Genomic DNA, 24,614 nt, shown 5'->3' on the forward strand with positions numbered 1-24,614 from the left:
CATTTCTATTTTTTATATATATATATATAAAAATATATATATAAATATTTTTATATATATCATGTTGCCCTCACAGCTGCCACCCCCCACGTGACAGAGCTTGATGGGGCCAGCACAGCCCAGCGAGGACAGGGACAGCGGCACAGGAGGGGGACAGTGCCAGTAGTAGTGGCACACCTTCACCCTCTCCCAGCCCCCCTTTTAACTGGAAGCCCGAGCAATTTGCAGCATGAAGCCCCTCACTCTATTTAGGGCCACTCGGGATGATCTGTGTCCACCCCCGCAACACCCATCCCCACGCAGGGATGGGCTCATGCAGCCCCTCACGCCCCGGGGTGCACAAATAAATGGATGTGACACCCCAGCCCTGGGGGTGTCCCCTGTTCCCCACTCTCCTCTGGGGGTTTTAGTCAGGTTGCAGCCACCAGCTCCAATGCTCCTGGGGGGGTTGAATGGTGGCAAACTGAGCTCCAGCCCCTTCTCAGCTGAAGTTTATTATTTACCTCTACAGATTTTTGTACGTCAAAAAAACCCCACACATACACATAGATGTGTATATATATATCTATATATTTATATATATATATAGGCACATAAAGCCTCCTGTTGCTTTCAAAACTGAGCCACTTCTCCTGGTCCTTGTACCATGGGTCTTACCAGGGGAAAAAAAAAAAAAAAAAAAAGAGGAGAGAAAAAAGCAAAATGGAAGGAGACCAAGGCAATGGCTGCGACGTGAGGACAGGGACAGGCTCTGCCACAGGGACACAGGCACCAGTGCCGGAGCTGCTGGGGACCCAGCTTCCCTCCTGCTGCCAGATCCTCCCTTGGCCCATCTCAGCTCCACACCCCAAGAGGCAAAATTCCACCCCGGGGGGCTCAGCTGAGGCTCCGCCACCCCCCAACCGTCCCCTCTCCTGGGGATAAAAGCAAGGGGAAAGCAGCAAGAGCAGCTGGAGGCAGCAAGCAGGATCCCTCCCCAAGGTTCCAGCAAGAGATGCTCCAGCATTCGTGGAGTCCCTCCTGCGCTTCAGGGACCCCCCCGACCCTACAGCAGGGAGGGTGGGCACGCTGTGTGCATGGCAGCAGTGGTGGCCGCAGCTGGGGAAGCAGCAGCTTGCCCCCCCAGCTCCATGGTGTCCACAGAGCTGCAGCCCCCAGGACCTGCCGACATGGGGTGAGGGGGTTTGGGGTTTGTTTTTTTTCTTTTTTAAATTTGAGCTTCGTCCTCAGGAGCCACGCAGGCAGCGGGAGGGGCGGGGGGGGGGGCTAGTCAAAGCCATGCCAGTCGCTCTGCTCCGAGTCGTACTCCAGCTCTGCGCCGATGCAGCGCACCCCGTCCAGGAGCATCGGCGTGCCGTGGTGCCGGTCTGTGGGACAGGAGGGGACAGTGGAGATGGGGACAGAGCTGGGGAGCAGCCACATATGGCCTCAGCCTGGCTGTGGGGGGGCTTCGTTTCACCTTTTTGAAAGCCCTTTTGGGGAGTTTTCAGGCTCACAGGTGCTTATCCTCCCTCCCGTGGTCCCCACGCAAGGGATGCTGGCACCCAGGGGACTGGGAGATGCAGGGATGCTGCACCAGGATGGTGCTCAGCCCCTGGTGTGCCAAGGCTCGGGCGCTGCAGTGCCGGGGGTGCTGGGGGCCAGGCTGGGACGTGGGGTGGGGACACAGTGAGATATAGCAGGGGGGTGCTGGGGAGTGAACTGCCAGCCCTGCCAGGCCCAGGGACCCCGGGACCAGCTGTGTGGAAGATGCTGGTGAAAGCAGTCACACGTCACACAAAGCAGAGGAAGCCGAGCTACAAAACGCTGCTCTAATTAACAAACCCAAATTAGGCAGCAAGGTGGGGGAGGAAAAAGAATAAAGACAAGCAGCTGCAGCTAGAGGAGAGGGGGACCCCAGTGGGCTTGGGCACAGCCCCCCAGCTGGGCTGGGGATGAGGACGGGGGGCAACGGGGTGCCCCCTAACCCACTCCATGTACCCCTTCACTGGGGAGGTCCCACAGCTTCATCCCCCAGGCTGGGGATTTTTGGGGTGGAAGTCGGCTGGTTTAGACAATTTCCCAGAAACGTCCACCAGGTGGGGAAAGCCTACAGTGGTGGAACTGGGCGAGCTGGAAGGAGATGGGTTGGGGATGCAGGGAGCATCCCTGGCTCCCCAGACACAGGCACAGCAGAAATCAGGGGGTCTCCAGCCAGACCTGCCAGCGCTCCCCGTCACCGGCTGTGCCGGGGAGGAATCACGGCTCCGAAACCCAAAGAACCGCGCCAGGTCCCCGCACCGCTGCCCGCCGGTGCTGCCAGACCCTTACCCATGACACGGGCTTGGACCACCACCTTGATGCAGGCGCCTTCGCCGGCCTCGCTGGCCAGGACCATCTCTTCCTTCAGGACCCCCTCCTTGTGCGCCGTGTACTCGCACTTCACGCTGTAGCCTGGGGACAGAGACACCCTGGGAGCTGGGCTCCGGCTGCGAGAGCTGCCTGCACCTTTCCTACCCCATCCCGAAGTCCCTGCTCACCGCAGGCACCCAGAGGCAGCAGAGCCTGGGGCACGGCTGATTTAGTCCCATGCCCACCACCGAAGTGCTGAGCAACACAGCACAAATCTTGCTGGGCTCCCTCCCCATCCCGTGCCTCGGTTTCCCTGCCCGTGAGGCAGAGAAAAGCATGCTGAGCCTTGCTGAAATGCAAAAAGCTCCGCAGAGATGCAGACGAGGTGTCGGGAGAAGCTGCTCTTCCCAGCGCCAGGCTCGGGGCACTGCTGTGACGGTGCTGAGCATCCCCCAGCACCCTGAGCCGATGGCATCTCTGAGACCCACTTGTCCCATCACCCTACCCCAGGGGCTTTGCAGAGCCCCACAGGGAGGGAGCAGCAGAGCAGGACACCAGCAGACACCTGGGGGGAGCTGGGGGAGAGGGGGTCCCACCACAGCCGGGAACACCTGTGCCAAAATTGCTATGTCTTCCTCCTTGCAGAGCAGAGGGAACATGGAAACACCCCTTGGAGCCCCCAGCTTGGATGGGGCAAAGGCTGGCCCCCGGCCACGTGCCCCCCCAGCGCAGGGACAGAGCTGGCAGGGCCGAAGGAGGCAGTTGTTTTTGATCCAGAGGAAAAAAAGCACAATGTAAAAATAAAAGAAGAGGCAGAAAATTAAACCAGCTGCAGAAAGGCATTAGTCAAACCCCAGTGCGGGGGGCACAAGCAAGCTGTGAGCACGCGGCTGGGCAGCCCCCGCAGAGCTCACAGGGAGGCACCCCAACATGGCTGGCACAGGGCGATGCTGCAACGGCACAAAAAAAGAAATAAAAACGCGCTGAGCATCCTCCAGGCTCCAGAGCACATGCAGCAGTCAGCTCCATAAGCTCAGTCCCAGAGCTCGGAAACAGCAGCCCTGCATGGGGAGTGCAGTGGGACAGAGGAGAGCAAAACACCTATGGGCACAAGGAATTTTCCCTGCCTGCTCCTCTGAGTCCCCAACCCAGCACAGGAGCCAGAGGGGGAGCTCGGAGTAGGGAAGCGCTTTCTCTGCTTGGATCAGGCAGCTTCCACCTTAAATGAGGATGAAAGGTTGTACCTGGAAGCAGGAGGGAGAAGTGGTGGCAAAACCTCTTTCTTCCCAACTCCGGGAGCCCCCTTGTCTCCAGCCCACGCTCCAGATCACAGCCCTGCTCACCAGCCCCGCCGTGGCTGTCACCGCAGCCGAGAGCCAGGCACCACGTTCTGCCCAGGCTGAGCGGCCTCAGGACCGCCAGCAGCACAGGGACTGGATTTGGCTGATGACTGGACAAATCTGGCAAGCTCCATCCCTGCCCGCAGCCGAGGACGTGGGAAGCAGAGCCTCGAGGGGAGCCCCGGCTGTCACCAGGACCCCAAGGACCACAGGGACAGATGCCACTGAACCACTGCGAGGCACCGGACTCCTCCGGGTCCCACCGGAGCTGCTTGCGGTCCCCGAAGGGCTCCTTTCCCCAAAGCCTTGGGAGCCCTGGCCCTGGGCCCAGGCCGGGTGTGCCAGCCGGAGGTGGGAAGCTTTAAGCAAACAAAGCTTAAGTGCTTTGCTGGGCCAGAGCCAGCAGCAGCACGGGAAGAGCCACAGCTTGTCCCTGCCAGCCACAGCCCCGCTTCCCAACCCTCGGCTGCCGGGAGGCAGCACAGGGAGAGGTGGCAAACTGCGGCCCCAGGGAGCCGGAGGGGACGGGGATGCGGGAAAGAGCATCCACCGGCTGCTTGTCAACCACAGCAGCTGGCACAGGACCAGCCGAAGTGCCCCAAGGCACTTTGCAGCCCGCTGCATTCTCAGAGCAGTTCCCGTGTCCCTAGGACGGCTGTCACCGAGCCCAGGGTGACGCTCAGCTGTCTCAGCCACTGCGCCGGGGCCACCGTGCACAGCCCTGTTCCCTTCTCCCACGGATGTGCCAGCAGCAAACTGACCCCAGATCAGAGCCGGGCTGGTGCCTGAGCCTGGTGCATCTTGGAGCAAACCCTGTCTCTGTCCTTGTCCCCGTTCGCACCAGCCTGTGGGCTCTGCTCCACAAACCCATGGCCACTCTTCACCTCCCGCCTCCCAGACTGATCTGAACCCACAAGAAACAGCAGCTGATTGATGCACATTTGGGATAAAAGAGCATTTAACCGCCCAACTGCAGATGGTAAGTTATGGAGAGATGCAGTTCTGCAGGGGACGGAGCCACAGCCGTGGGGCCGGGTGCCTGCTGCGGCCAAACCTGCACTGCCGGAGGGGATGAGGCAGAACGAGCAGGACCGAGGGCTGGGGGAGCCAGGAAGGGGATGGAGAAGGATGGGGCAGAGCAGCCAGCAGGACCCCCAGCCCTGCAGCTGGGATCCCGGGGGGCTGCCATGTGCCCAGCCCCTGGCATGGACTCAGACAGCACTGAGCTGCCACAGACACGGCACAAAGCAAAGCCCAGGTATCTCCTCTGCGCAGACCCATGCCAAGCGCTTACGTTTCAGGACATTATTCTCCTTTCCTCTACAACAAGAGAATTAGCAAGAAGCCTGGAGACAGACAGAGAGACGACCCCCCCTTGGCTCCAGCCTGTTCTTTAGGCAGACCCTTGGTGCAGGCAAAGAGCAGACAGAGCAAGTGCTAAAAATACCAGCACGTCTGGACTCTGTTCAGCAGGTTTCTGGATTAAAACGCCACAAAAGCCGCTCTTCAAGCACGCAGGTCGGGGTCGGGCGTCTCCCGGGAGGCACAGTGGAAACACGGATTCCTTCTCCATGGGGTAAAGCTCTCCAGTGCAGCGCTGCAGGGATGGGCGCTGGGATGCCGCCCCGGCAGAGGTACGACCACCCTGGGCAGAGCCAGGACCAAATGCCACCCTCATTGCTAGCAGCTGCGGTGGGACTTGTCCCCAAAGCCACACAGGTCAGGGACAGCCCGATCAGCCTGCCACCCCCCCCGCCGTGCTCAGGGGAAGGACGAGGCTCGGGGTTTGGAAAGTGCTTTGGAGGACGCTCACCCATCGAGTTCCCACAAGGCAGGAAACCCCACGGCAATAGAAGTTGCCCCACAGGATCCCAGGGGGTCCTCTGGGCTCCCCAGGTGAGAGGAATCATCCCCCACACCTGGCGAGGGCTCAATCCGGACAGCCACGGGTGCACCCGGGACCAGGGGGCTGCCAGCTGCCTCCTGCCCCACGGGAGCGCTTGGTTCATGCTCCCCACGGGGCTCCAGCATGAGGCAGACACCCCTGCCACCCCCACGGGCACTATAGGGGTACGTCTGGGTCTGGCAGCCCCCCCCGGCCCAGGCAGTGCCCCTGTCGCTGCTCACCCCTCGATGTGTTGAAGCAAGGGCAGGATCCGGGAGCCGGCACAGCAGCTCCCGGGGGGACAAAGGGGGGACAAAGGGGGGACAAAGGGGGGACAAAGGGGGGACAAAGGGGGGACAAAGGGGGGACAAAGGGGGGACCTTACCTTCTGGCAGGGAGGTGATGCTGATGACTCGGAGGTTGATGTTGGGGAGGGGAACGGCACAGACATCCTTCCCCAGCCTCTGCACCGGGGGCAGGAGGAACGTGATCTCGTACTTGTGGAGGATCTTCAGGAATCCCACCTGCAAGGAAGGGGGGGGACACGGTGGGGGTCACACCATGCCTCGGGCAGGCAGAGTCGCATGGGAGGTGGTCCTATGCTGCTATCATCCTGTCTCATCCCGTCCTCCTCGGCAGCCCACCCTGGGGACAGGGACACACCAGGCACCAGGCACCCAAAAGCCCACGGGAAGGTGGGGGGCAGCAGCTGGAGGGGCTATTTCCTAAACAATTGGGAAAAATGTAACAAACACGTCTATTTTGGCAGCACAAAGCAAGCAGCAAAAATAACCAGATCTGAGCAAAGCCCTGGGAACAACCACCCTTTGGTGTCATGGGAGCAGCGACCAATTTTCCCAGCGTAAGCCAAACGTGTTCGGCTGCCGTTTCTTGTCTCTAAAAGCCAAGATGTTTCCAAGAGCACGCCTTCAAATGTCATTTATCCACTGCCACGATGAAAACCAGAGCACTTTCAGAGCCGGCCGCCTCCAGAGCGGTGTCTGTCTCCATTGCACTCAGAAAAAGCCATTTTGGGAAGGGAGCGGTGGGCTCCCCGCCTGCTGCAAAGCTCCGGACGCGCCTGCAAACCCTCCTTGCAGCAGAGCGCGGAGCACAGCCAGGATCCAACCCGGCCGAGGGGGCAATCCCTTCCCAGGGACACAGGGTACCCATTGCTCACCGACTGCCGCAAACCCTGCCGGCAGCAGCGGGCAAGCCCTGCTGCGGGCACAACTCAGCCGGGCACCCTCGGTCTTCCACACAGACATGTACAGCCTGCTCCAAGCTGCACCTCAACCGCCACATAAATACATATTAATACACGCACGCATACATATCTATCTATACGCACACAGATATAAAATGCACACCATATGCTTGCACATTCCTGGCTACGAGCAGCTCCGAAGCATCACTGCAACGCAGAAACCAACGGAAACAACAACGTGCAGCTTCAGGGATTTAAGGCCATAGAAAGACATTTGGTGACCAGCCCTAAAGAGCCTTTTCTCCATAGGGGAGAGGATGAGGGTGGTCTCCTGCCGCCGAGACACATGCCAGGTTGCAGGGTGCACCCCAAACCTGCTCAGAAGGAAGAGCTGCGTGGTTAAATGCGGCCCCAGCATGCTGAGCTGGGCACGGTGGCTGCCAGCGCCGGGCTGGTCCCACTCTGCCGTCAGGGCTGGCAGCACCGAGGGCAGCAGGCAGCTGCCCCCCTTCCCCAGAGAGGCACGTGCAGTGCCGGTGCGCCCATGGCACGCTGCACGGCACGGGTGGGAAAAAATAATAACAACCACCTACAGATTGGCAATTGCTAAGCAATTCACTGCCATTTTTAGGGCAATAACCCATCATCCGCCCGATACAAATAACTGACTCAGAGCTGAAAGGGAGTTTCAGATTGCTCTGCTGCACGCAATGCTGGAGCAACCCCAACGCTCTCCGAGGGGTTTATTTCTTGGGAGAAAAAGGCCTCCAAAGGAGAGGCTGGGACAGAGGGGCCGGCTTCGCGCCAGGTGAAAGCGGCCACAAGAAAGCGGCTCTGGGCAGAGGACTGGTGACCTGCACCTCCAAGTCACTGCCAAGGTGCCCACCTCACACCCAGACCCCGCTGCCACCAAAGCCCACGGCGTGCCAGCACCAAAGCCTCCGCTCCCAGCACTCAGCCCTGCTGTGTGGGGTGAGGAGCTGTGGGACGGGGCAGGTAGCGAATGCTCAGGTCTGCAAACCTGCCAGGATGAAATACAAGGTGTCATTAAAGATGGCTTGCTATCCCCACTGCCATGACTGGCCCCCGGCATGGTTTGGGAGCCACTGTCAAACCTGAACCCACGCCAACACCCACCCACGGCCACAGCCACGGGGCCGGAGGGAAGTGAGAAGCCACAGCACTGCTGGCACACAGGGCGAGACCCAGCTCAGCCCCGTCCCCCCCAAACAGGGGCAGAGGAGACAGTGCCATGTCCGTCCCGTGTGTCCCCCCCCCAGCGCCAATATCCAGGGCGCAGCAGGGTCCCCCAGCCCACCCTGCCAGGACTGGGCTCCACTGCTCATGATGCCACCAGACCCTGATTTCCAGAGGGGGCCTGCATCCCACCCCTAGCCTGTCAGATCTGGTCTGACAACCCCACAAACACTGTCCAGATCGGGCAGCAGCAACACAGGCTGGGGGCCGTCCCCAGCCAGCCCCAAACCTGCCCCCGTCTCTGCCAGAGGCTGGATGCAGCCACAGGAATTGGGTGCTAAATGGGTGAATACGGAGCAAAGCACCCACGTTTATACCTGTGCCCTCAGGAGCATCACAGCCCCCCCGTGGGGAAGGACCTGGGTTCTCAGGGTGCTCCCAGGCCCCCCCCCAGGTACACCAGGGAGCTAACGGGGCCAGAAACACCCCCAAATCTGAGAACTGTAACAGAGACGGAGCAATGTCCAGAAGTGCAGCGATGGAAAACTCCCCGGAGCAGTTCAGACAGCTACAATGGGCAGCACTGGGGGGTACAACCACCCCACAGGGCCCCCAGGATGGACCCAGCCCCGCTGCCACGTGAAGGGACAGGCCAGGGTGGTACCAGGACCCCCCCTCCCCACCGCCATCCCCCAGGTCACAGCTCCCACCTTGACGAGGAAGCTGCCGTCCTTCTCCTGCGTCACCATCACCGCCGAGTCGTGGAGCTTCTCATCGAAGTGCACGTGGCCGTGGGCCCCCTCAGCGAGCTGGCTGGGGGCGAAGCGCACGCCCCCCCCCTTCACCTTGCTGCCTGCACAGGGAGGAGAGGACAGAGCCCAGGCGTCACTCCCTGCCCACCTGGGATGCACCCACTCCGTCCCCAGCTCCGCGTCCCCCCGCAGCCCCTGGGGACAGATCGAGGCTGGAGCATCGTCAGACACAGAGGGGCTTCCCCAGTGTCCCCGCTCTCCCATTTTAGAAATGCCCCGTGCCACAGGCTAGGGAGGTGGCACACGGACACCGGTGACCAGCAGCCACAGAGAGGTCACCGTCCGAGCAGGGGGGAGCGCATGGACCTGCCACCAGCCAATGTCCAGAGGCTGTGAGGGTCCCGTCTGTCCCCTGGGCTCAGCAGCATTTGCTTACTCCCGTGATTTTCTCGGCGCAGAGGAACGTGATGAGCAGGGACACGTGCTGTGCCGGGAAGGGGACACAGGTGGGACAAGGACAGGGAAGGAAGGACAGCTTCCCTCGGGAAGGGCTCCCACACATCCCAGGGTGTTGGGCAGGGCTCTCCAAGGCTGCAAAGCTGGCCAGCATGTTGGGGAGCAAACCCCACGGTGCCCTGGGGAAACCCAAAAAGGCACCTGCCCTGTGAGGACAGGCACCTGCCTGGGGACACCGAGGTCCCCACAGCGGGCAGGAGCCCGCAGAGGCACAGACACCGCAGCCCTTTCACTTGCACCTTTGCAATAGGCTCTCTGTGAGCTTCCAAGAAAAAACACTCTCTCCTCTTCCTCCTCCTCCCCAGTACACCCCAAGAAACCCCCCAGTCCGGCCACCGATTGCATCCATCTGGCAGCGGCCGGGAGCAGATTGCCGCCTCCTTAAAGAAAAGGCTCTTTGTGCCTCGGCAGGCTGGAAACGCCGGAGATTTAATAACTCAGCATTGTTCAGCCGGAACAGCTCGGCAGAAATCCCTTCCCTGCACGCAGGGGAAAACAAGAGACTCAGCCGCTTGCAGAGCAATGCAGCTGCATGTGGCTGCGGTGGGGAAAGGGACGCAGACGGGATCCTCCCTGCCAAAATGCAGGCAGCCCCTGGCCCACCGTGACAGGGCACAGCAACCCTCTGCCCCGCAGAGCCCTTATGGGTGCCATAGGGCAGGACGAGCCCTGGGACCTGCATGGAACCCACGCACCAGCCAGAAGCTGCGGTGACGGGCAAGGTCTCAGCCCGTGGTTGCCATAAGGAATCCCGATGCCAGCTCCGGGCTCAGAGGAGCTGAGCTCTGATGCCTGCCAGGAGACCAGCAGGGAAAATCCCAAATATGCGTCTCCGTCACACGGCACTTGGAGGCAGCACAGCCGATGCCCGGCACGGAGCCCGGGAAGCCAAGTGGCCCCCAGGGACGAACGTGTCCAGAGGGCACTTAGCCATCATCGGCCCGGACAGCCACGGTGCTCAGCTAGCCCCCTGACACGGTGTGTCTGAAGACCCTCTGGAGAGAGGGAGGTTGGAGGAAGGCGAAGATGGCAGCCGGGCACCGCGGGCAGCTGTCCCAGGAACTGGCTGTCCCGGGAACCAGGTCACCCGCCGGCACGCACCCCAGTGACCTTGAGAGGCTGCACCGCATGGTGCCCCTGTCCCGGCTCAGGAGGGGCTGACGGGGACTGCCCTCGCCCTGGCAGGAGGGGACAGCCCCCAGCAGAGCCTGGACGGGTGACAGTGGCACCTCGACAGCCCCGGGCACGTGGGGTAGGGTGGAAGGAGCAGGGGCACCCACCCACGCAGGACCTGCTGTGAGTCAGCCAGCATGGAAATCTCATTAGGGGCAAAATGCAGTTGTGCATCCTGCACCCACCCGGCAGCGAGGGGAAGTAGAGGCAGAGGTACAGGCAGAGGCTCCATCAGGCAGGGGCTGGGCAGAAAAATCACCTGGAGCTGGTGTGTTTTATCGTGAGTCCCGCCGCAGTCACGGCAGGAGGGCCACCGGGACCTGCCGGACCCTGCACGGTCGGTGTGCCGGCAGCCGGTCTGGTGCCACGCTCCTCAGGCACCCGGGGGGGGGTTTGGGGGTCCGACCCACACCCTATGGTGGGGGGATGGCCCACGGTGGGGGACGCCTGCCTCGCACGTGTCGGCAGCAATTGTAAGCCCTGGAAGCAGATGCCAGCTTCGAAGTCACTGCGTCCCTCCCAAAACAAGGGTGTCCGGGCCCCAGAATCCCTGGGGAGGCAGGGCTGGCAGCGGGGAAGCACGGGGGGCTCAGGGCTCCCCCAGCACACTGTTCCCCCCAGCAGGGACCCCCAGCCCCTATCCCCCACGCTGCCAGGAACAAGACAGCCCAGAGCAGGCAACCTGCCTGTCCTTTGGCATCACCACCGACAGACCGCTCGCCTGGCCCTTGTCCTGCCGGGAAGCCAAAGGAGGCTTCACCGCCGGCGGGAGGAAAGCCCCCGGGATGGAGCCGTCCCGCAGCCCCGCTCGCCGGCAGTGGGGAAGGAGCCGCGGAGGCCGGAGCCGTGACCAGGCACACAAAGGAAGACGAAATCACGCCCAGCAGCGGCACAAAGAGCCTCTTCGGTCTTTGTCTCGGCACGGCAGAGAGCCGGGTGCTGCCGCCATAGGGCGTCTCATGCCAGCGACCTTTTGGGGTCCCCCTCCCGGCACCGACAAAGCGCCCAGCTCCCCAAGCCCGGCACTGCCAGAGCTTTTCAGGGAGGCAGCCGGGGTCTGGGAGAGGCCGGGAGCACCCATCTGGCACCCATTGCCTCCTGCACCAGCCCTGCCTGGGGCGGGGGGTGCCGAGGGTTGTGCCGATCACTAGAGGGGGACTGCAGCTGAGTGGTGCCGGCAGCACACCACTGTGGAGCCCCCACCCCGCCGCAAGCCCCCTCAGTGGGTGCTCGCTCGCAACTCACGGCAGAAAAACAGCAGTAATGTTCCCCCAGTCCCCCGTAGCCTCTGACTTGCTCAGCTGCTCCCCGGGCATGGAGAGGGCAGCTCCAGGCAGCCCTTGCATCCCTGGCTGCAGGCAGAGGGACCCCCCCAGCAGGGTCGTGGGCAGAGGGACCCCCCGGCAGGGCCACAGGCAGAGGGGCTTCGCTGGGAAGGAGCATCAAACTTGGAGACTGGCCCCGTATCAGGGCAAGGAGCCCGGGAGGGGGCAAGGGGCAGGCAGGCAGGAGGGGGACACCGGGGACTCACCCTTGCTAGCCGTAGCCATGTGTCCCCGCAGCAGTCGTCCTTGTGCAAAACTTCAAAGGCACAGGCAGGAGGCCATCCTCCGGGGCCACTGCCGCTGCTCCCGAGTGCCGGAGCTGGGGAAGGAACAGGCAGGGTTAGGCAGGGGCAGGCAGAGCCGGGGAGGGCAGCTGCTGCCTCCGGCCGGGTGCCAGAGCCAGCCAAGCACCACGGACACGACGGCAACGCACGGCTGCGACTCCGGCACTGCTCCGGCACAGACCTGCCGGGGAGGAGTCTGCCTGCAGCTCAGGGGCGTCAGGCAGCCCGGCTTTGGGCAGCAGCAGGCAGCGTGCCAGGGCCTGCACCCAGCCCTACCCCAAGGCGTGATGGGCACAGGCAGGGCAGGAGCAGCGGCAGGACGGGCAGCTCCTCTGCCCCGCTCCACCATGAGTCTGCGGCGTGACCCAGCCAGCCCGGGCTCCTGCTCTGCCGGCTCTCAGGGATGACCCCCCCCAGCACCCTCAGCCCCAGGGTGGGTACTGTCCCTGCATTAAGGCAGGAAGAGCCACCGGAGACAGGCTGGGGGTGACAGGGCTCATGCCCCCCACCTCCCACCCAGGGGTTCGGGATCTGACACCCCAAAGACCCCTTTGATGGAAGCTCAGGCTGAAACCTCCTCCCTGGGGCTCACCCAGCCCCGCTGCCCCACGGGAGGCTGTGGGAGCCCAAACACGGGCTGGTAACATCACCGGGCACCTGGTCCCACCACTGGGCACCGGAGGAATCCGGCAGTAGGAGGCAGGTGCCTGAAACGGTGCTGTCAGCAGCCGGGCCTGCTGAGCACAGGGACATTCACAGAAAAAGCTTTAACAGCGTCAGCCCTGGAAAAAAATAAGATTAAAAAAAAAAGCAGAGCTGAAAGGGCAGGAAGCCTCTCCAGGGGCTGAGGGGGGTGGCAGACCCTCACCGTAGCCCCCGCGCCCCGCAGTGCTGCTGCCCGAAGATGAGATGATCCAGCCTGGAAAAGAGCTGGGAGGGAAAAGCCCAGGATTTGGGGTTGCCTAGAGAGATGCACTGGGGGACACTGAAATGCATCCACGGGCAGCACAGGGTGGGAGGAGACCCCAGGACTGGACACAGGGAGGGGGGGACACAGGGCAAGTGGACCCCAAGCAGGGGCGAAGCGTGGAGCTCGGCGACCAGGGTGGGCACCGCACCTGGGCTCGCAGCAGGGGCAAACGCGGGGCCCACGGGCTCCCCGTGCCCTTGAGGGGGTCAAGACTCGCCCCCCCCCCCCCCCGCGGCTGCAGTCCCGGGGTAGTCGGCACTCCACAGACCCCACCGGCAGTCCCACGCCGTTGCCCCCCCAGCAGCCCGGGCAGTGGGTTCCCAGCGCTCAGCCCCTTCCCGGGGCTCCCCGGCCCCCCCAGGCCGGGGGTGAGCGGCAGTAAGGAGGCGGCGGAGCTGACGCACGCCTCCCCGCCCGAGCCACGCCGGGTGGCCCCAATCTGCCTCCGCCATCACCGGCGCGGCCCCGGTCCCCGTCACGCGTGGGTGTGGGTATCCCCCCCCGCCACACCGCGTTTTCACCCCCCGCCGGCTCAGCCCCAGTGCTGCAAAGAGGGTCCCGGGGATGCGCCCCCGGCCTCGGTGCTCCCCTCTGCAGCACAACGGGCCAGCGACCGGCCCGGGCGAGCATCCTACTCCAGCCCACCGGGACCGGCAAAGCGAGGACCCCACCGGAGCGGTCGTGCCGAGAGGGAACAACGGGGAGGGGGAAGCTCGGGGGTCCCTCCCCGTCCCCACCGTCCCTTCCTCACTCACCCCCGGCCGGTGCGTCCCGGACGCCGCCGTGCTCCCCGCTCCCCGCTTCCCACTACCGGGACACGCCCCCCTCCCTCCCATTGGTCCCGACACACCCTCCGCCGTTCCTATTGGTCGAACCCCTCGGCGGTCACGCCTCCCCGCCACGCCCATCGGCTGCCGTTCCGACGGCGCCGCTTCCCGAGGAGCGGTCCGGCGGGGGTAGGGTCGTCTCCAAGGGGCGGGACTGTCGCTAGGGGGCGTGGCGAAGGGGCTGGGGCAGCCAATAGGGGGCGGGAGCGCACGGCCGTAGGGCGCCACATGTGGGCGGCGGGGTGCGCGGCGGCGCGGAGGGGAGGGGGGGCACCCCTCCGGTGTGTCCCCCCCCCCATCCCCGGGCGATACGGTTGCCACGGCAACCTATCATCGCCTGGCAATTTTTATTGCTCAGACCCCCATGTCCGAGCCCGGGCCCCTTCGGTGGTGGGAGGGAGCACGGGGGAAAAGGGCCACGGCTCGGCTCACCGGCGGGAGCCGGCCGTCAGGGGCGTCGAGGGTGGGAACGGCAACCGGGACACGTCCCTGGCCGGGAAAAGGCAGCCGGTTCCCTTCCAAAAAGCACGTCCGCCCTCCTGGGAATGAGCGGGGGGGAGGCAGCGGCCCCCCCGCCACATACACACACACACACCGTGCAGGCAAGAGCCGTCCCCCCGGGGCGGGGGGCAGCGGGGTCAGGGCTCGCAGGCAGGGCTGGATCTCACAGGCAGGGACAGGGGACACGGCACACCCCAGGGGCTAATCTGCCCCCCCCCCCAAAAAAACCCTCTTCCTGTGGCCTCCAGATGCCAGAACGCTTAAAAAGCCGGGGGCTTCGTTCCCAGGGAGCTGCTGGAGCCCCAGCCGCGTCCTCGCCTCCGGAACGCGTGACACCGCGCATGGCTCGGCCTTGCGTTGGAAAAAACAACCGTGTTTGACCCTAAAAAAGGCCGCAGGTGACTCCAGTTCAGTGAAGGCTGCGGCCAGAGCCACCCCCAGGCATCTCCCCACCGGTGGGGACGGCCCCAGGACCAGCCAAGGGCAGGTGGAGGAGCGGGGCGTACTACCAGGTACCCCCACCCCACGCTGGGTTGCCCACGTGGTCAGTGCCAGACCCATGAGCAGGTCTGTGTGCCGAAGCACGGATTTTCTCAGAGATTACAAAAACAAACAGCTTTGGGTAAGGGATTAAATCTCAGCCTCCGCCAGCGCACGTCTCCCCAGCCCGGGGCAGCCAAGTGGCGTCCCCACGCTGCTGACAGCCCCTCAATGCTGGATCAGCTGGGAAATAAATAAATACCCCCAGGCTGGGGCAGGCGGGACCCCGGCAGCGACTCAGCCTCGAAGGGAGGTCTCCGAGTGATGACCCCGCTTTTTAATTACCCACGTGCAAGACAAAGGAAGGAGGAACCGCTGCTGTCGGCGGGCGATGGCTGGAGGGCTGAGCGAAACCCATGTGGTAGCGATGCCGCTACCTTGCTGCCTGCCGGCAGGCATGGCGGGGGGACCAGGAGGTGGGCACGGAGGTCCCTGCTTCTGCATCTGCCTTTGCCACCTCTGGCTTTTGTCCTTGAGAGTCTGTCCTGGGAACTGGGGCAACTGGGAGGCACTGGGATGGCTCTTCCAGGTCAGCAGGAGATCCCACGGGTGGGAGAGGTGGGGCAGGCAGCGGGGGGGGCGGCCCCGGGCAAGGGGCTGCCAGGTGGGCGAGGGTCCGCTCACCGCTGTTGGCACTGGGCTTCCTGCAGACGCCGGCTGAGGTCGTCTATCCTCACATTCTTGAGGTGCAGCAGCTGCTCCAGCCTCCCCACCTTCAGCTGCAGGATCTGAGCAGAGACCCCAACACCCCCTCAGTTTGGTTTCGGGGAGCGGGAAGCACATCCATCCACCCCAGACAGGCTCCATGGGGGGGGGGGGCCGGGGCTTGCCTGACAGCCATCAGCGAGGACGAGGGGGACGGGGGGACAGGGAACTCGGGGCCGGGCTGATGTGGCTGCTGGGGTCACTGAGCGGCATCAGCCACCTTTAACCACAAGGGAAGCTGAGGCAGGTGAGCACCACTGCCAGATTTGGGGTCCCAATTCCAGCTCCTACAACAACCCGCCTCAAGTTCACACTCCCGCAAAACATGACCCAGGAGTCCCAGCTCCCCACCAGGACCTGGTGACAGCTCTTCCCATCTAAGATGCCCCACAGCATTCCTTCCCCTCTTTCAAAATTTTATGTCTTAGGAGATGTTTTCCAGTGGAAAAGCCCTGGTTTTAGACAAGACAGAGCCACTGCCCTGGCTCAGTGCTGAATGAAGCTCCGTTTCAAAAATCACCCACTGCCCAGGGGCGAATAAGGGATGTCCGGAGCCTGGTCTGCAGCCCCGAGGGTGGTCCAGGGGCCACAGCAAGCCACGAGCAGAGGGTCTGTGCAGCTGCCATGCCCGTTCTGCATCACCCTCATTACTGCGGGCTGGAAGACAGACCAGAAAGGATGAGGAACGGGAACATTTTGGGAATCACGGATTGATGTGACTGATGTGGGTGCGTGCCACAGAGATTGAGGGCACGCCCAGGCAGGAAGGATTGAAAGAGAAAGCTGTTCACCCCGCAGGGAGATCTGCAGGCTGAGGCTTTACAAGGGCTTTTACCCAATAAATGCCAGAAAAACACCTGCTGCTGCAGGGACAGAACCGCGTCTCCAGGCCAGGCTGAGGCATTGCTGCCTTTCTAGCCTGGTTTGACCAGACCTTTTAGAAGCCCGGCCCTGTCCGGGAGCAGCCAGAGGAGCGTCCAAGCCAGACGTTGGCCAGCTGGACCACGGCAAAGCCAGTGCCAGGCTGGCCCATGCCCGAGGGTGCCACCAGAGCCTGGGTACAGTGACAGGAGCAGCCCAGGAGGTTGATGGCACCGAGCAAATGCCCGTTTGGGCTGTCGTGTACACCACTGTCGCAGGACAGTTGGGGAGGCAAAGGGAGGCTGTCCCTGCCTCGGTGCCGCCACAGGGACAGCGCTTGGCTGGGGTGATGGAGGGTGGGCTCACCTGGATGGTCTCCTGCGCCAGGAGCAGGGCCTGCTCCCTCTCTGCCAGCTGCAGGCGGATGGCGGCGTCCCCCGGGGGAGCCTGGGCACAGCCATGGCAGCTCTTCTTCACCCTGGACCAGGAAAGGAAATGCCGGGACAATAACTGACCCCTCCTGGAGCAATGCTCACAGCCCATGGAGCCGTACAGGCCACGGGGCTCAAGCACATGCCCAGCTCCTCCACATCCTGCCCCACACACCACTGCCTCTGCGGCACTGGGCTCGCCTGACCCCCGTGGGGACCCCCAAAGCCTCTTCCCTCGAGAAGCCCCCAGGAGGGGCACCTCACCAGCACCCAGCACATGCCTGCGGTGTCCCTGCACAGCACCAGCAGCCCTTACCCCGCAGCTCTGGGAGACTCCTGGGCATAGCCTCCTCCCACACTGCTCTTTGCCTTTGAGTAGCCTGCAAAACACAGCAGTTAGCACATGATCTGCCCAAACAGCTCTGTTGCCCCACCACCACCACCACCACCACCATGGGGACGCACCCTTCCAGCAGTGTCTCCTATCCCCCCAGGGCTGGCCAGGCTCGTTATTTGGGTGCCCCAGCACGAGGCAGGGCTGTGTATGCCCCCCCTCCAAGGTCACAGTTTGGGGTCTGGACCCGGGTAGCCCATAGCACGGCCAGGATGGGACCCTCCTTCCCAATGTCCCACGCACCGGCCCTACCCGTCTCCAGGTAGCTGATATCTTCTAGCGCTGCCCGTACGCCCGGCTCCTGCACGGAGAGGCAGGAAAACACCCGTCACGCCTGGCTGTGAGCAGTGGGTTGCCCTGTGGGTGAGCCCACAAACAGCCCCTGTGCAGGCAGGGGGCCTGGCCAGGCCCCAGTGTCAGGAGAAGGGGGGATAGGTACCCCAGCCTGCCCCGCTGCTCGTGCCACCCCTCTCTGAGCGGTGCTGGGGCTCGAGGCCCTGGGGAACACTGGGGTGGGGGGTTTGCTCCCACAGCAGTGGGAGAGACCAGTTCAGAGCAGGGTGTTCCCAGCGTGGCTGCGGTGCCTACTGTGCCGGCGTTACAGCCCGAAGGCAGGGCTGGGATCCATCTGCCTGAATTCCTGTCTGCTTCAGGGCCACAGCCCTTCCCCTAGCGAATTCCTCCTCTGACCTGAGCACCAGAGTCACTGGCAGAGACAGCCCGGGCCAAGTCAAGGCTGCAGAGTGAGCAGGACCGCAGCACTTCCCATGACAGCGCACGGCTGCCATCTGCGGCCGTGCCGCCTGCATCGCTCCCGGTGGGGCGCTCCTACCCCGGCTCTGCCCACGCGAGGGGCTCCCCTGCCTGTGAACACCCCACCGCACTTCCCCATGGAGCTGCAGACAGGGAGATGGCAGCGGAATCCTTGTGATGAGATGGGATAGTGACACCCACAAGGATGTCTAGAGCTCAGCCCGGCTCCCCTGGCTGTGCCCTGATTACACTGACCTCTCTGTGGGGTGGCCACTCGCCCTCATTGCCCTCCAGCCCGTGGCACATGGCACCTACAAGCAAGACACGGCACACCGGGTGCCCCCCTTCCCCCAGGCCCCGCTGACCTGGCCTGGGCCAGACACCGCCTTGCTCTGTTGCTGCTTCTCCTCGATCTTTTGCTGCAGCACGAGCAGCACCTGCTCCACCGTGCCCGGCCGGCACTGCACGACCTGCCGGATCATGTCACCCGGGATGGAGAAGTTCAGCTTACTCAGCACTTTCCTAAAAGAGGAGTCAAATGAGCACCCAGGAGGGCAGGCAGGCAGGCACCCCCGCTGCCTGCAGCACCCTTAGCTGTGTCCCAGCTGGCCAGGTCCCCAGCCAGGACAAACAGGGACACTCTGTACAGCGGGGGGGGGGGGGGAACAGGAGGGAGGGAACAGGGGGGCCGCTCGCCCCGCTACCTATTGAGATGGCCCCAGTTGGCGAGCTTCTGCGGCGTGGAGCTGGCGGGCACGTAGCTGTGCAGCTGCACCATGGCGGGAAAGAAGAACTTCACCACCTCGGCTGCCAGCACTGGGGAAGGAGAGGTGGAGAGGGGCTGGGGGCGGCGGGCACCCCGGGACCCCCTGCCCCGGGCCCGCAAGGCCCGGTGGCCACTCCGGCCTAGGCCCAGCCGCAGGCCCGGCCCCCCCCGTCCCCGTCCCCCCGGGCCCCCCCGTCCCACCCCCGTCGCTGAAATCCCGGGCGATGTTCCTGCGTGGCCGGGAGAGCGGCACGGCGTCCAACCAGCGGTAAAGACCCCGCAGATCGCCCGCCGCTCCGCCGCCCGCCATGCGGCCTCCCGCCCTCCCCGGGCCGCGCCGCGTCCCGCCGCCATGGCAACGGCCCCGCGGGGCATGCCGGGAGCGCGCGGCCGTCGCCTAGCAACGGGCGGCCGGGGGGCGGCCGCTGTGGGCAATGGCGGAGGACCGGGGGTCCTGGGCAAGGGGGGACGGGGGGTCTGGGGGGGCTCTGAAGAAGGGAGAGGGCTGGGGGTTCTAGGCAAGGGGGGTCTGGGGGGGGTCTGAGCTGGAGGGGAGGGGGTCTAGGGGGTGCAGGAGCGGGTTGAGGGATCCTGTGAGCAATGGGGGGCCCAGGAACACGGGGGGGGGGGGCCTTGAGCAAGGGGGGAGGCTCTGGGGGGGCCAGGACCAGGTCAAGGGGGGGCAACAAGCAGTGGGGGAGGCTGGGGGGGGGGCGCCTGGCACCCAGGAGGTGCCAGGTCCCCAGCAAGGGGGGGTCCCCGCTCTGGGAAGGTGCGGGGAGGGGGAGCCCAAGATGGGCCGTGGTGGACCCCGATGTGGCGGGCGGCTCCGGCTCCCAGTGATCCCGGGCTAAAACCGGCTCGGGATGTTGCTCTTGGCAATGGGCACCCCGAGCCTGGGCCCGAGGCCTGCCGCCCCACCTGGGGGGCAGCTGCCGGGGGGGCACGTCCCGGGGGTGGACACCATGGCTGGGATGGACACCACAGCTGGGACGGACATCTTACTGGGATGGACACCACAGCTGGGATGGACATCTTAGCTGGGACGGACATCTTACTGGGATGGACACCACAGCTGGGATGGACATCTTAGCTGGGACGGACACCTTACTGGGATGGACACCACAGCTGGGATGGACATCTTAGCTGGGACAGACATCTTACTGGGATGGACACCACAGCTGGGATGGACATCTTAGCTGGGATGGACATCTTACTGGGATGGACACCACAGCTGGGACAGACACCTTACTGGGATGGACACCACAGCTGGGATGGACATCTTAGCTGGGACAGACATCTTACTGGGATGGACACCACAGCTGGGATGGACATCTTAGCTGGGATGGACATCTTACTGGGATGGACACCACAGCTGGGACAGACACCTTACTGGGATGGACACCACAGCTGGGATGGACATCTTAGCTGGGACAGATACCTTAGCTGGGATGGACACCACAGCTGGGATGGACATCTTAGCTGGGACGGACATCTTAGCTGGGACGGACATCTTACTGGGATGGACACCACAGCTGGGATGGACATCTTAGCTGGGACAGATACCTTAGCTGGGATGGACACCATAACTGGGATGGACACTGTTACCAAAATCCGGAATAAAACTCCTTAACAGCAATGAGAATTTAAGAAGCAGGCACTCCTTTATTGCAGCGCTGGGCACGCGGGGGATCGCTCCACCTATCGTGTGCACCTGTCTAGTCTAACTGTGCAGGTTAAATACACACCTGTTATACATATTCACTAAATTTCTAGAAAATGTTATACATAATCATTAACTTTCCGATAAATCATTAGCATATGTAAATGTCTCTTCACGCAGGCGCAGTGAAGGTCTCTGGTGGTCTTCAGAAGCCCTCTGGTGGTCTTCCATAGTCTTCCTCACTTGTCCGCTTCTTGACCTCTCTTAGGTGATTCTGCGCAGTACGATTCTCCCCATCATCTATATTAATTTACATAAAAATGCATACTATGTCTATTCTTAAATGTAACCTTTCTAATAATTGGTCCTTCAGTCACACCATCTTATTAATATTCTTATGTTAAAACAATCATTAATTAATCTCACTTAACTCTACTGATTAGAATCCTCGATAATTAGATTGAGGTGGGAAGGGTAAGGGGTTTCCAAGCAGCAAACTGGTGTCCGTAATGGTTTCCTTAGTTTCCTAAAACAAAACACTACAAATCAACAAATCTTTGTCAAAGTTTCTGTGGTTAACTGATTTTAGACAATACTTGAATTCTTATGGTTACACATAGTACATTTTCTAAAGTTCCTAAGTTCCTATGACTACATTTCAAACTTAACACTGCCATACCTATGCTTCACAATTTTCTACTTCTTAATCAAACCAAACTCTTTTATGTGATTAAATTTTGATTTCTTTACCAGAATATTTGCAACACCACCATGGCTGGGATGGACATCTTAGCTGGGATGGACACTTCTCTGGGATGGACACCTCAGCTGGGACAGACACTTCCCCCAAATACCGTTGGCACAGCCACGTCTCCCTGGCTGGTACAGGGGTACCAGTAGAACCAGCCACGTTTGTGGGTGGGCAGCGAGGACTCCCCGGGACACCGGCATCACAGTCGCCCTGGCAGTAGCCCATGAGCCTGGCTGCCTCCCAGGCGACCACGCTGCGGGCTCCCGCCTGACGAAGCCAAGCAGCGCTGCCGGCTGAAAGCGCGGCACGAGCCAAGCCGGGAGGTGCAGGGTCGGTGCCGCGGCTCGGGCACCCCGTGGGGCTGCTCCGCCGCCCGGGCACACAGGCAGGAATGGGCAGATTACGGCGCTGGGGGCAGCGATACTGGGGCTGAGCGAGACGCTGGGGATGCCGATAAGCCCCATCTGTGGCTCGGTCCCCAGCGAGGTGGGACGAGGACAGCACGGGGACGGCTCTCATCGGTGGGGTGGTTTATCTGCCGCTGACGCCTGCTCGGTCCCTGCTGCTCCCTCACCACGGCAGGGCCTGGACCCAGGAGCCCCGGCTCTGCCGCCAGCAGTCCTGCAGGATGCGTGCCTCAGTTTCCCCACCCTGTCCCTCTTCTGGCCACAGCAGCTGCAAAAGGGGGGGGGGGCCAACAGGGTTTCACTCCTGGTTTGCTTCTCGCTGCAGACAAAAGCAGACTAAAAGGGTTTATTTTTGGCCAAATCAGAACCAAATTCAGCGTGTTGAACCAGAAACCCCCTCGACGTGGCAGGGCAGGGCTCATCGCAGCAGCCGCCGTCCCCGGGGCCCCGAGTCGCAGGAGTGGGTGGCAGCCGCAGCCTCCCCTGGGTGCACGGAGCAAAAAGCAGCAAAACAGGAAGGGGGGGACGGAGACGCCCTTTTGCCGCCCCCCCCCACAACTTCCTCCCCGCCACCGTCAAGGATGCTTCGAGGTGGGGAGGTTTTGCTCCAGGAGCCCCAGGAACCTCTGGCCACAGCTCCCAAAATTGCAGCCTCGCCCAGAGCCTCCACCACGGCCACGGGTCCCGGCTGTGCCGGCAGAGCCATGTCGCGTGTCACCGTCACTGCCGGCCCCTCGGCATCTCGCTGCCACCCTCCTCCTCCTGTGTTCCTCCCGCTCGCCAACATCTGCAGTCTTTAAAATCCCTCAAATCCTGTATTTTGGTGCTAAGGTGCTCCAGAGCCCCACACACTCCGTGGCTTGGGAGGAGGGTCACCACCCCCCCCCGCTCACCACCTGCACTGTTGTGTGGCCACGGTCCCCACCAAGAGATGCCACATTTCCAAGCCGGTGGCTTCGCAGTGCCCGCGGTGACACCGGCCATGTCGGTGTGTGTGCTGCCCATGAGCTGGACCCCGGGGACCCCTCCATCCCTCAACCGCCGGGCACCGGCAGGGACGGAGCCAGACGCTGGTCCCGTCCTCCTGCATCCCCTGCCGCCACGCCACGCCACGCCACGTGTGGGGCTGAGGCCAGCCCTGCCCCACAGATCCCCTGGGGCCAGTGCCGAGCACCCAGCACCCATAAAAGGCTCCTGCTTCCCGCTTCCCTGCATCATCCCATTCCCGGTGCCAGCACCGAGAGCACCGGGGTCCTGCCGCAGCCACCCCGTGCACAGCAGTAAGCTCCCCCTGCGAACAACCAGCCACGGCTATAAAGAATTTGGAAAAAACCAGCTGGATGGGCATGCTTTGCCATGAAAGCCTCTTGGAGCAGAAAACAGGTTTTCCGTGGCCAGGCGAAAGCTCTTGTGGAAGATGTCGGCATTTTTGGTGCAAATCCCTGCCCAGAACACCCAGGCTGGGAGGGAAACCAGAGGGAAAAGGGGATGCTGTGGGATTATTTCCTGAACGGTGGGGGGGAGCTCGTCCCCCAGGTGAGGGTCCCCTCCTGGGGCAGCCCAGACTGGGTGAGGGGCTCAGCGAGGTGGTGGGACACCCACAGCCATCCAGTGGGGTGGGACATCATGGGGCTGTGGGGCAGGGGGACACCCCCCACCACCACCACCAACCCAGCCCTGGCACTGCAAACAGCCCCTCACCCCGTCCTCGTTAATTAGAGTAATCTTTATGGCAGCTCTTGCTGTGCGGCCATTAAAGCGAGCCAGCCTCCTCCAGCCCCTGAAGCCCCCCCACACTGAGCCCCGGCTCCAGCCCGGAGCCCCTGCACCGGGGCAGGCAGCAGCACCCTGCGGAGGTGGGGGGCTCTGGGGGGGCCTGCATCCCACCACGGAGAGGAGCAGACAGGGCTTTGTGGGGGTCCTGCTGTGGGCAAGGGGCTCTGCAGCCCCCCCTGGGAGGCCCCCATTCCCCTCTCCTGCTTGCAGCCCCGCTCCCCAAAACTCCCTGTTTGGGGGTGGGGGGGGGAGAGCTAAGCATGTGGCCCCTTCCCCGACAGCGCAGCCGCTTGCAGAGCCCCATAAGCTGGCCGGAGACCCCCCCCCCTTCCCTCCCCGAGGCCCCCCAGCGCGGGCTCGGGGCAGCCACCGCAGCTGGGTCCCCCCTCGGCCCCCCGGCTCAGCCACGTGTGGCTGGAAGCAATTAAAGCCCTTGGTGGCCAGGGATAATGTCCCGCAGCCACCCAGGAGTGCTGGGGGCCAGGGAGCCCCCCACCACCACCGCGGGGCCACCTCTCCTCCTCCCTGGGGCACCCTGGGGTGCTGCAGCCCTGCTCCCCACACCCCGGGGACCCCCAGCCCCGCTGCTGCGCTGGGACCTGCCTGGCATCCCTGGGGAGGGGGGGCTGCGGGACCCCCATGCCTCGCACGGGCTCCGGGAGAGCAGGATCTGGCCGTTATGGGGGTGTCGGTTGGGCCGAACACCCCCCAGCCGGGAGAGCTGCCCCCTCGCCTGCCCCTGCCCCGGCTGGAGAGGGGGTCTCCACCCCGGCCACCCCCTCCTCTTTTCTTTCCCCCTCTGAAAGGAAAGAATGGGGCCGGGGACAATGGATGACAGACCGGGACGGCCACCCAGGCCGCCGCCGTCCAGCGCATTCCTGCCCGGTTTGCCATCAGAAAGCCCCCGGCCGCCGCGCTGGAGACCCCCTCCCCGGGCGGGGGTCTGGCCGGCCGCCCTCCCCAGACAGACAGGCGGGCAGGGTGGGGGGGCGGGCTGGGGGGACAGGGCAGCAGGTTTGGGTTTTGGGCAGCACCGTGGCCCGGTGGCACGTGGCTTTGGCACCGGTGGATGTCTAAGCCGGGAGGAGCCGGGGGGGGGGGCACCCGGGTGGGACCCCCAGGGGGACAGCGGGGCGAGGGGCAGCCGTGCGGGGGGGGGGGCAGCGGTGGTCCCTGCGGGCTGGGGAGCCGGTCTGGGTGGGATGGGGGTGTTCTGACTTTCCGGCTTGTTCCCTGGGGCTGGGGGGCAGCGTGGCCCC

The 24,614-nt window shown here is 63.4% G+C and overlaps 2 protein-coding genes across 4 annotated transcripts; both read right to left on the reverse strand.

Moving 5' to 3' along the window:
- Positions 1 to 475: 475 nt before the first annotated feature.
- On the reverse strand, positions 476 to 13,806 carry ADISSP (adipose secreted signaling protein). Of its 2 annotated transcripts, none has more exons than XM_052780910.1 (6): positions 13,736 to 13,806; positions 11,933 to 12,045; positions 8,671 to 8,813; positions 5,942 to 6,080; positions 2,311 to 2,433; positions 476 to 1,367 (listed from the first exon to the last, which is right to left on the reverse strand). In XM_052780910.1, exons 2-6 carry the CDS (start codon positions 11,949 to 11,951, stop codon positions 1,267 to 1,269), a joined length of 525 nt encoding a protein of 174 aa, XP_052636870.1. In that variant the 5' UTR covers positions 11,952 to 12,045; positions 13,736 to 13,806; the 3' UTR covers positions 476 to 1,266. The 2 variants fall into 2 exon arrangements, with proteins under 2 accessions (XP_052636870.1, XP_052636869.1); XM_052780909.1 differs by lacking the exon at positions 13,736 to 13,806 and adding an exon at positions 12,668 to 12,781.
- A 1,298-nt stretch (positions 13,807 to 15,104) lies between these two features.
- On the reverse strand, positions 15,105 to 19,092 carry SPEF1 (sperm flagellar 1). 2 transcript variants are annotated; one of them, XM_052811348.1, is made up of 7 exons: positions 18,960 to 19,092; positions 18,697 to 18,808; positions 18,358 to 18,514; positions 17,492 to 17,540; positions 17,162 to 17,225; positions 16,781 to 16,892; positions 15,105 to 15,576 (listed from the first exon to the last, which is right to left on the reverse strand). In XM_052811348.1, exons 1-7 carry the CDS (start codon positions 19,066 to 19,068, stop codon positions 15,469 to 15,471), a joined length of 711 nt encoding a protein of 236 aa, XP_052667308.1. In that variant the 5' UTR covers positions 19,069 to 19,092; the 3' UTR covers positions 15,105 to 15,468. The 2 variants fall into 2 exon arrangements, with proteins under 2 accessions (XP_052667308.1, XP_052667299.1); XM_052811339.1 differs by having other exon boundaries at positions 17,483 to 17,540.
- Between the last annotated feature and the right edge of the window lie 5,522 nt (positions 19,093 to 24,614).

This window comes from Harpia harpyja, chromosome 2, assembly GCF_026419915.1.
Source record: "Harpia harpyja isolate bHarHar1 chromosome 2, bHarHar1 primary haplotype, whole genome shotgun sequence".
Taxonomy (NCBI): domain Eukaryota; kingdom Metazoa; phylum Chordata; class Aves; order Accipitriformes; family Accipitridae; genus Harpia; species Harpia harpyja.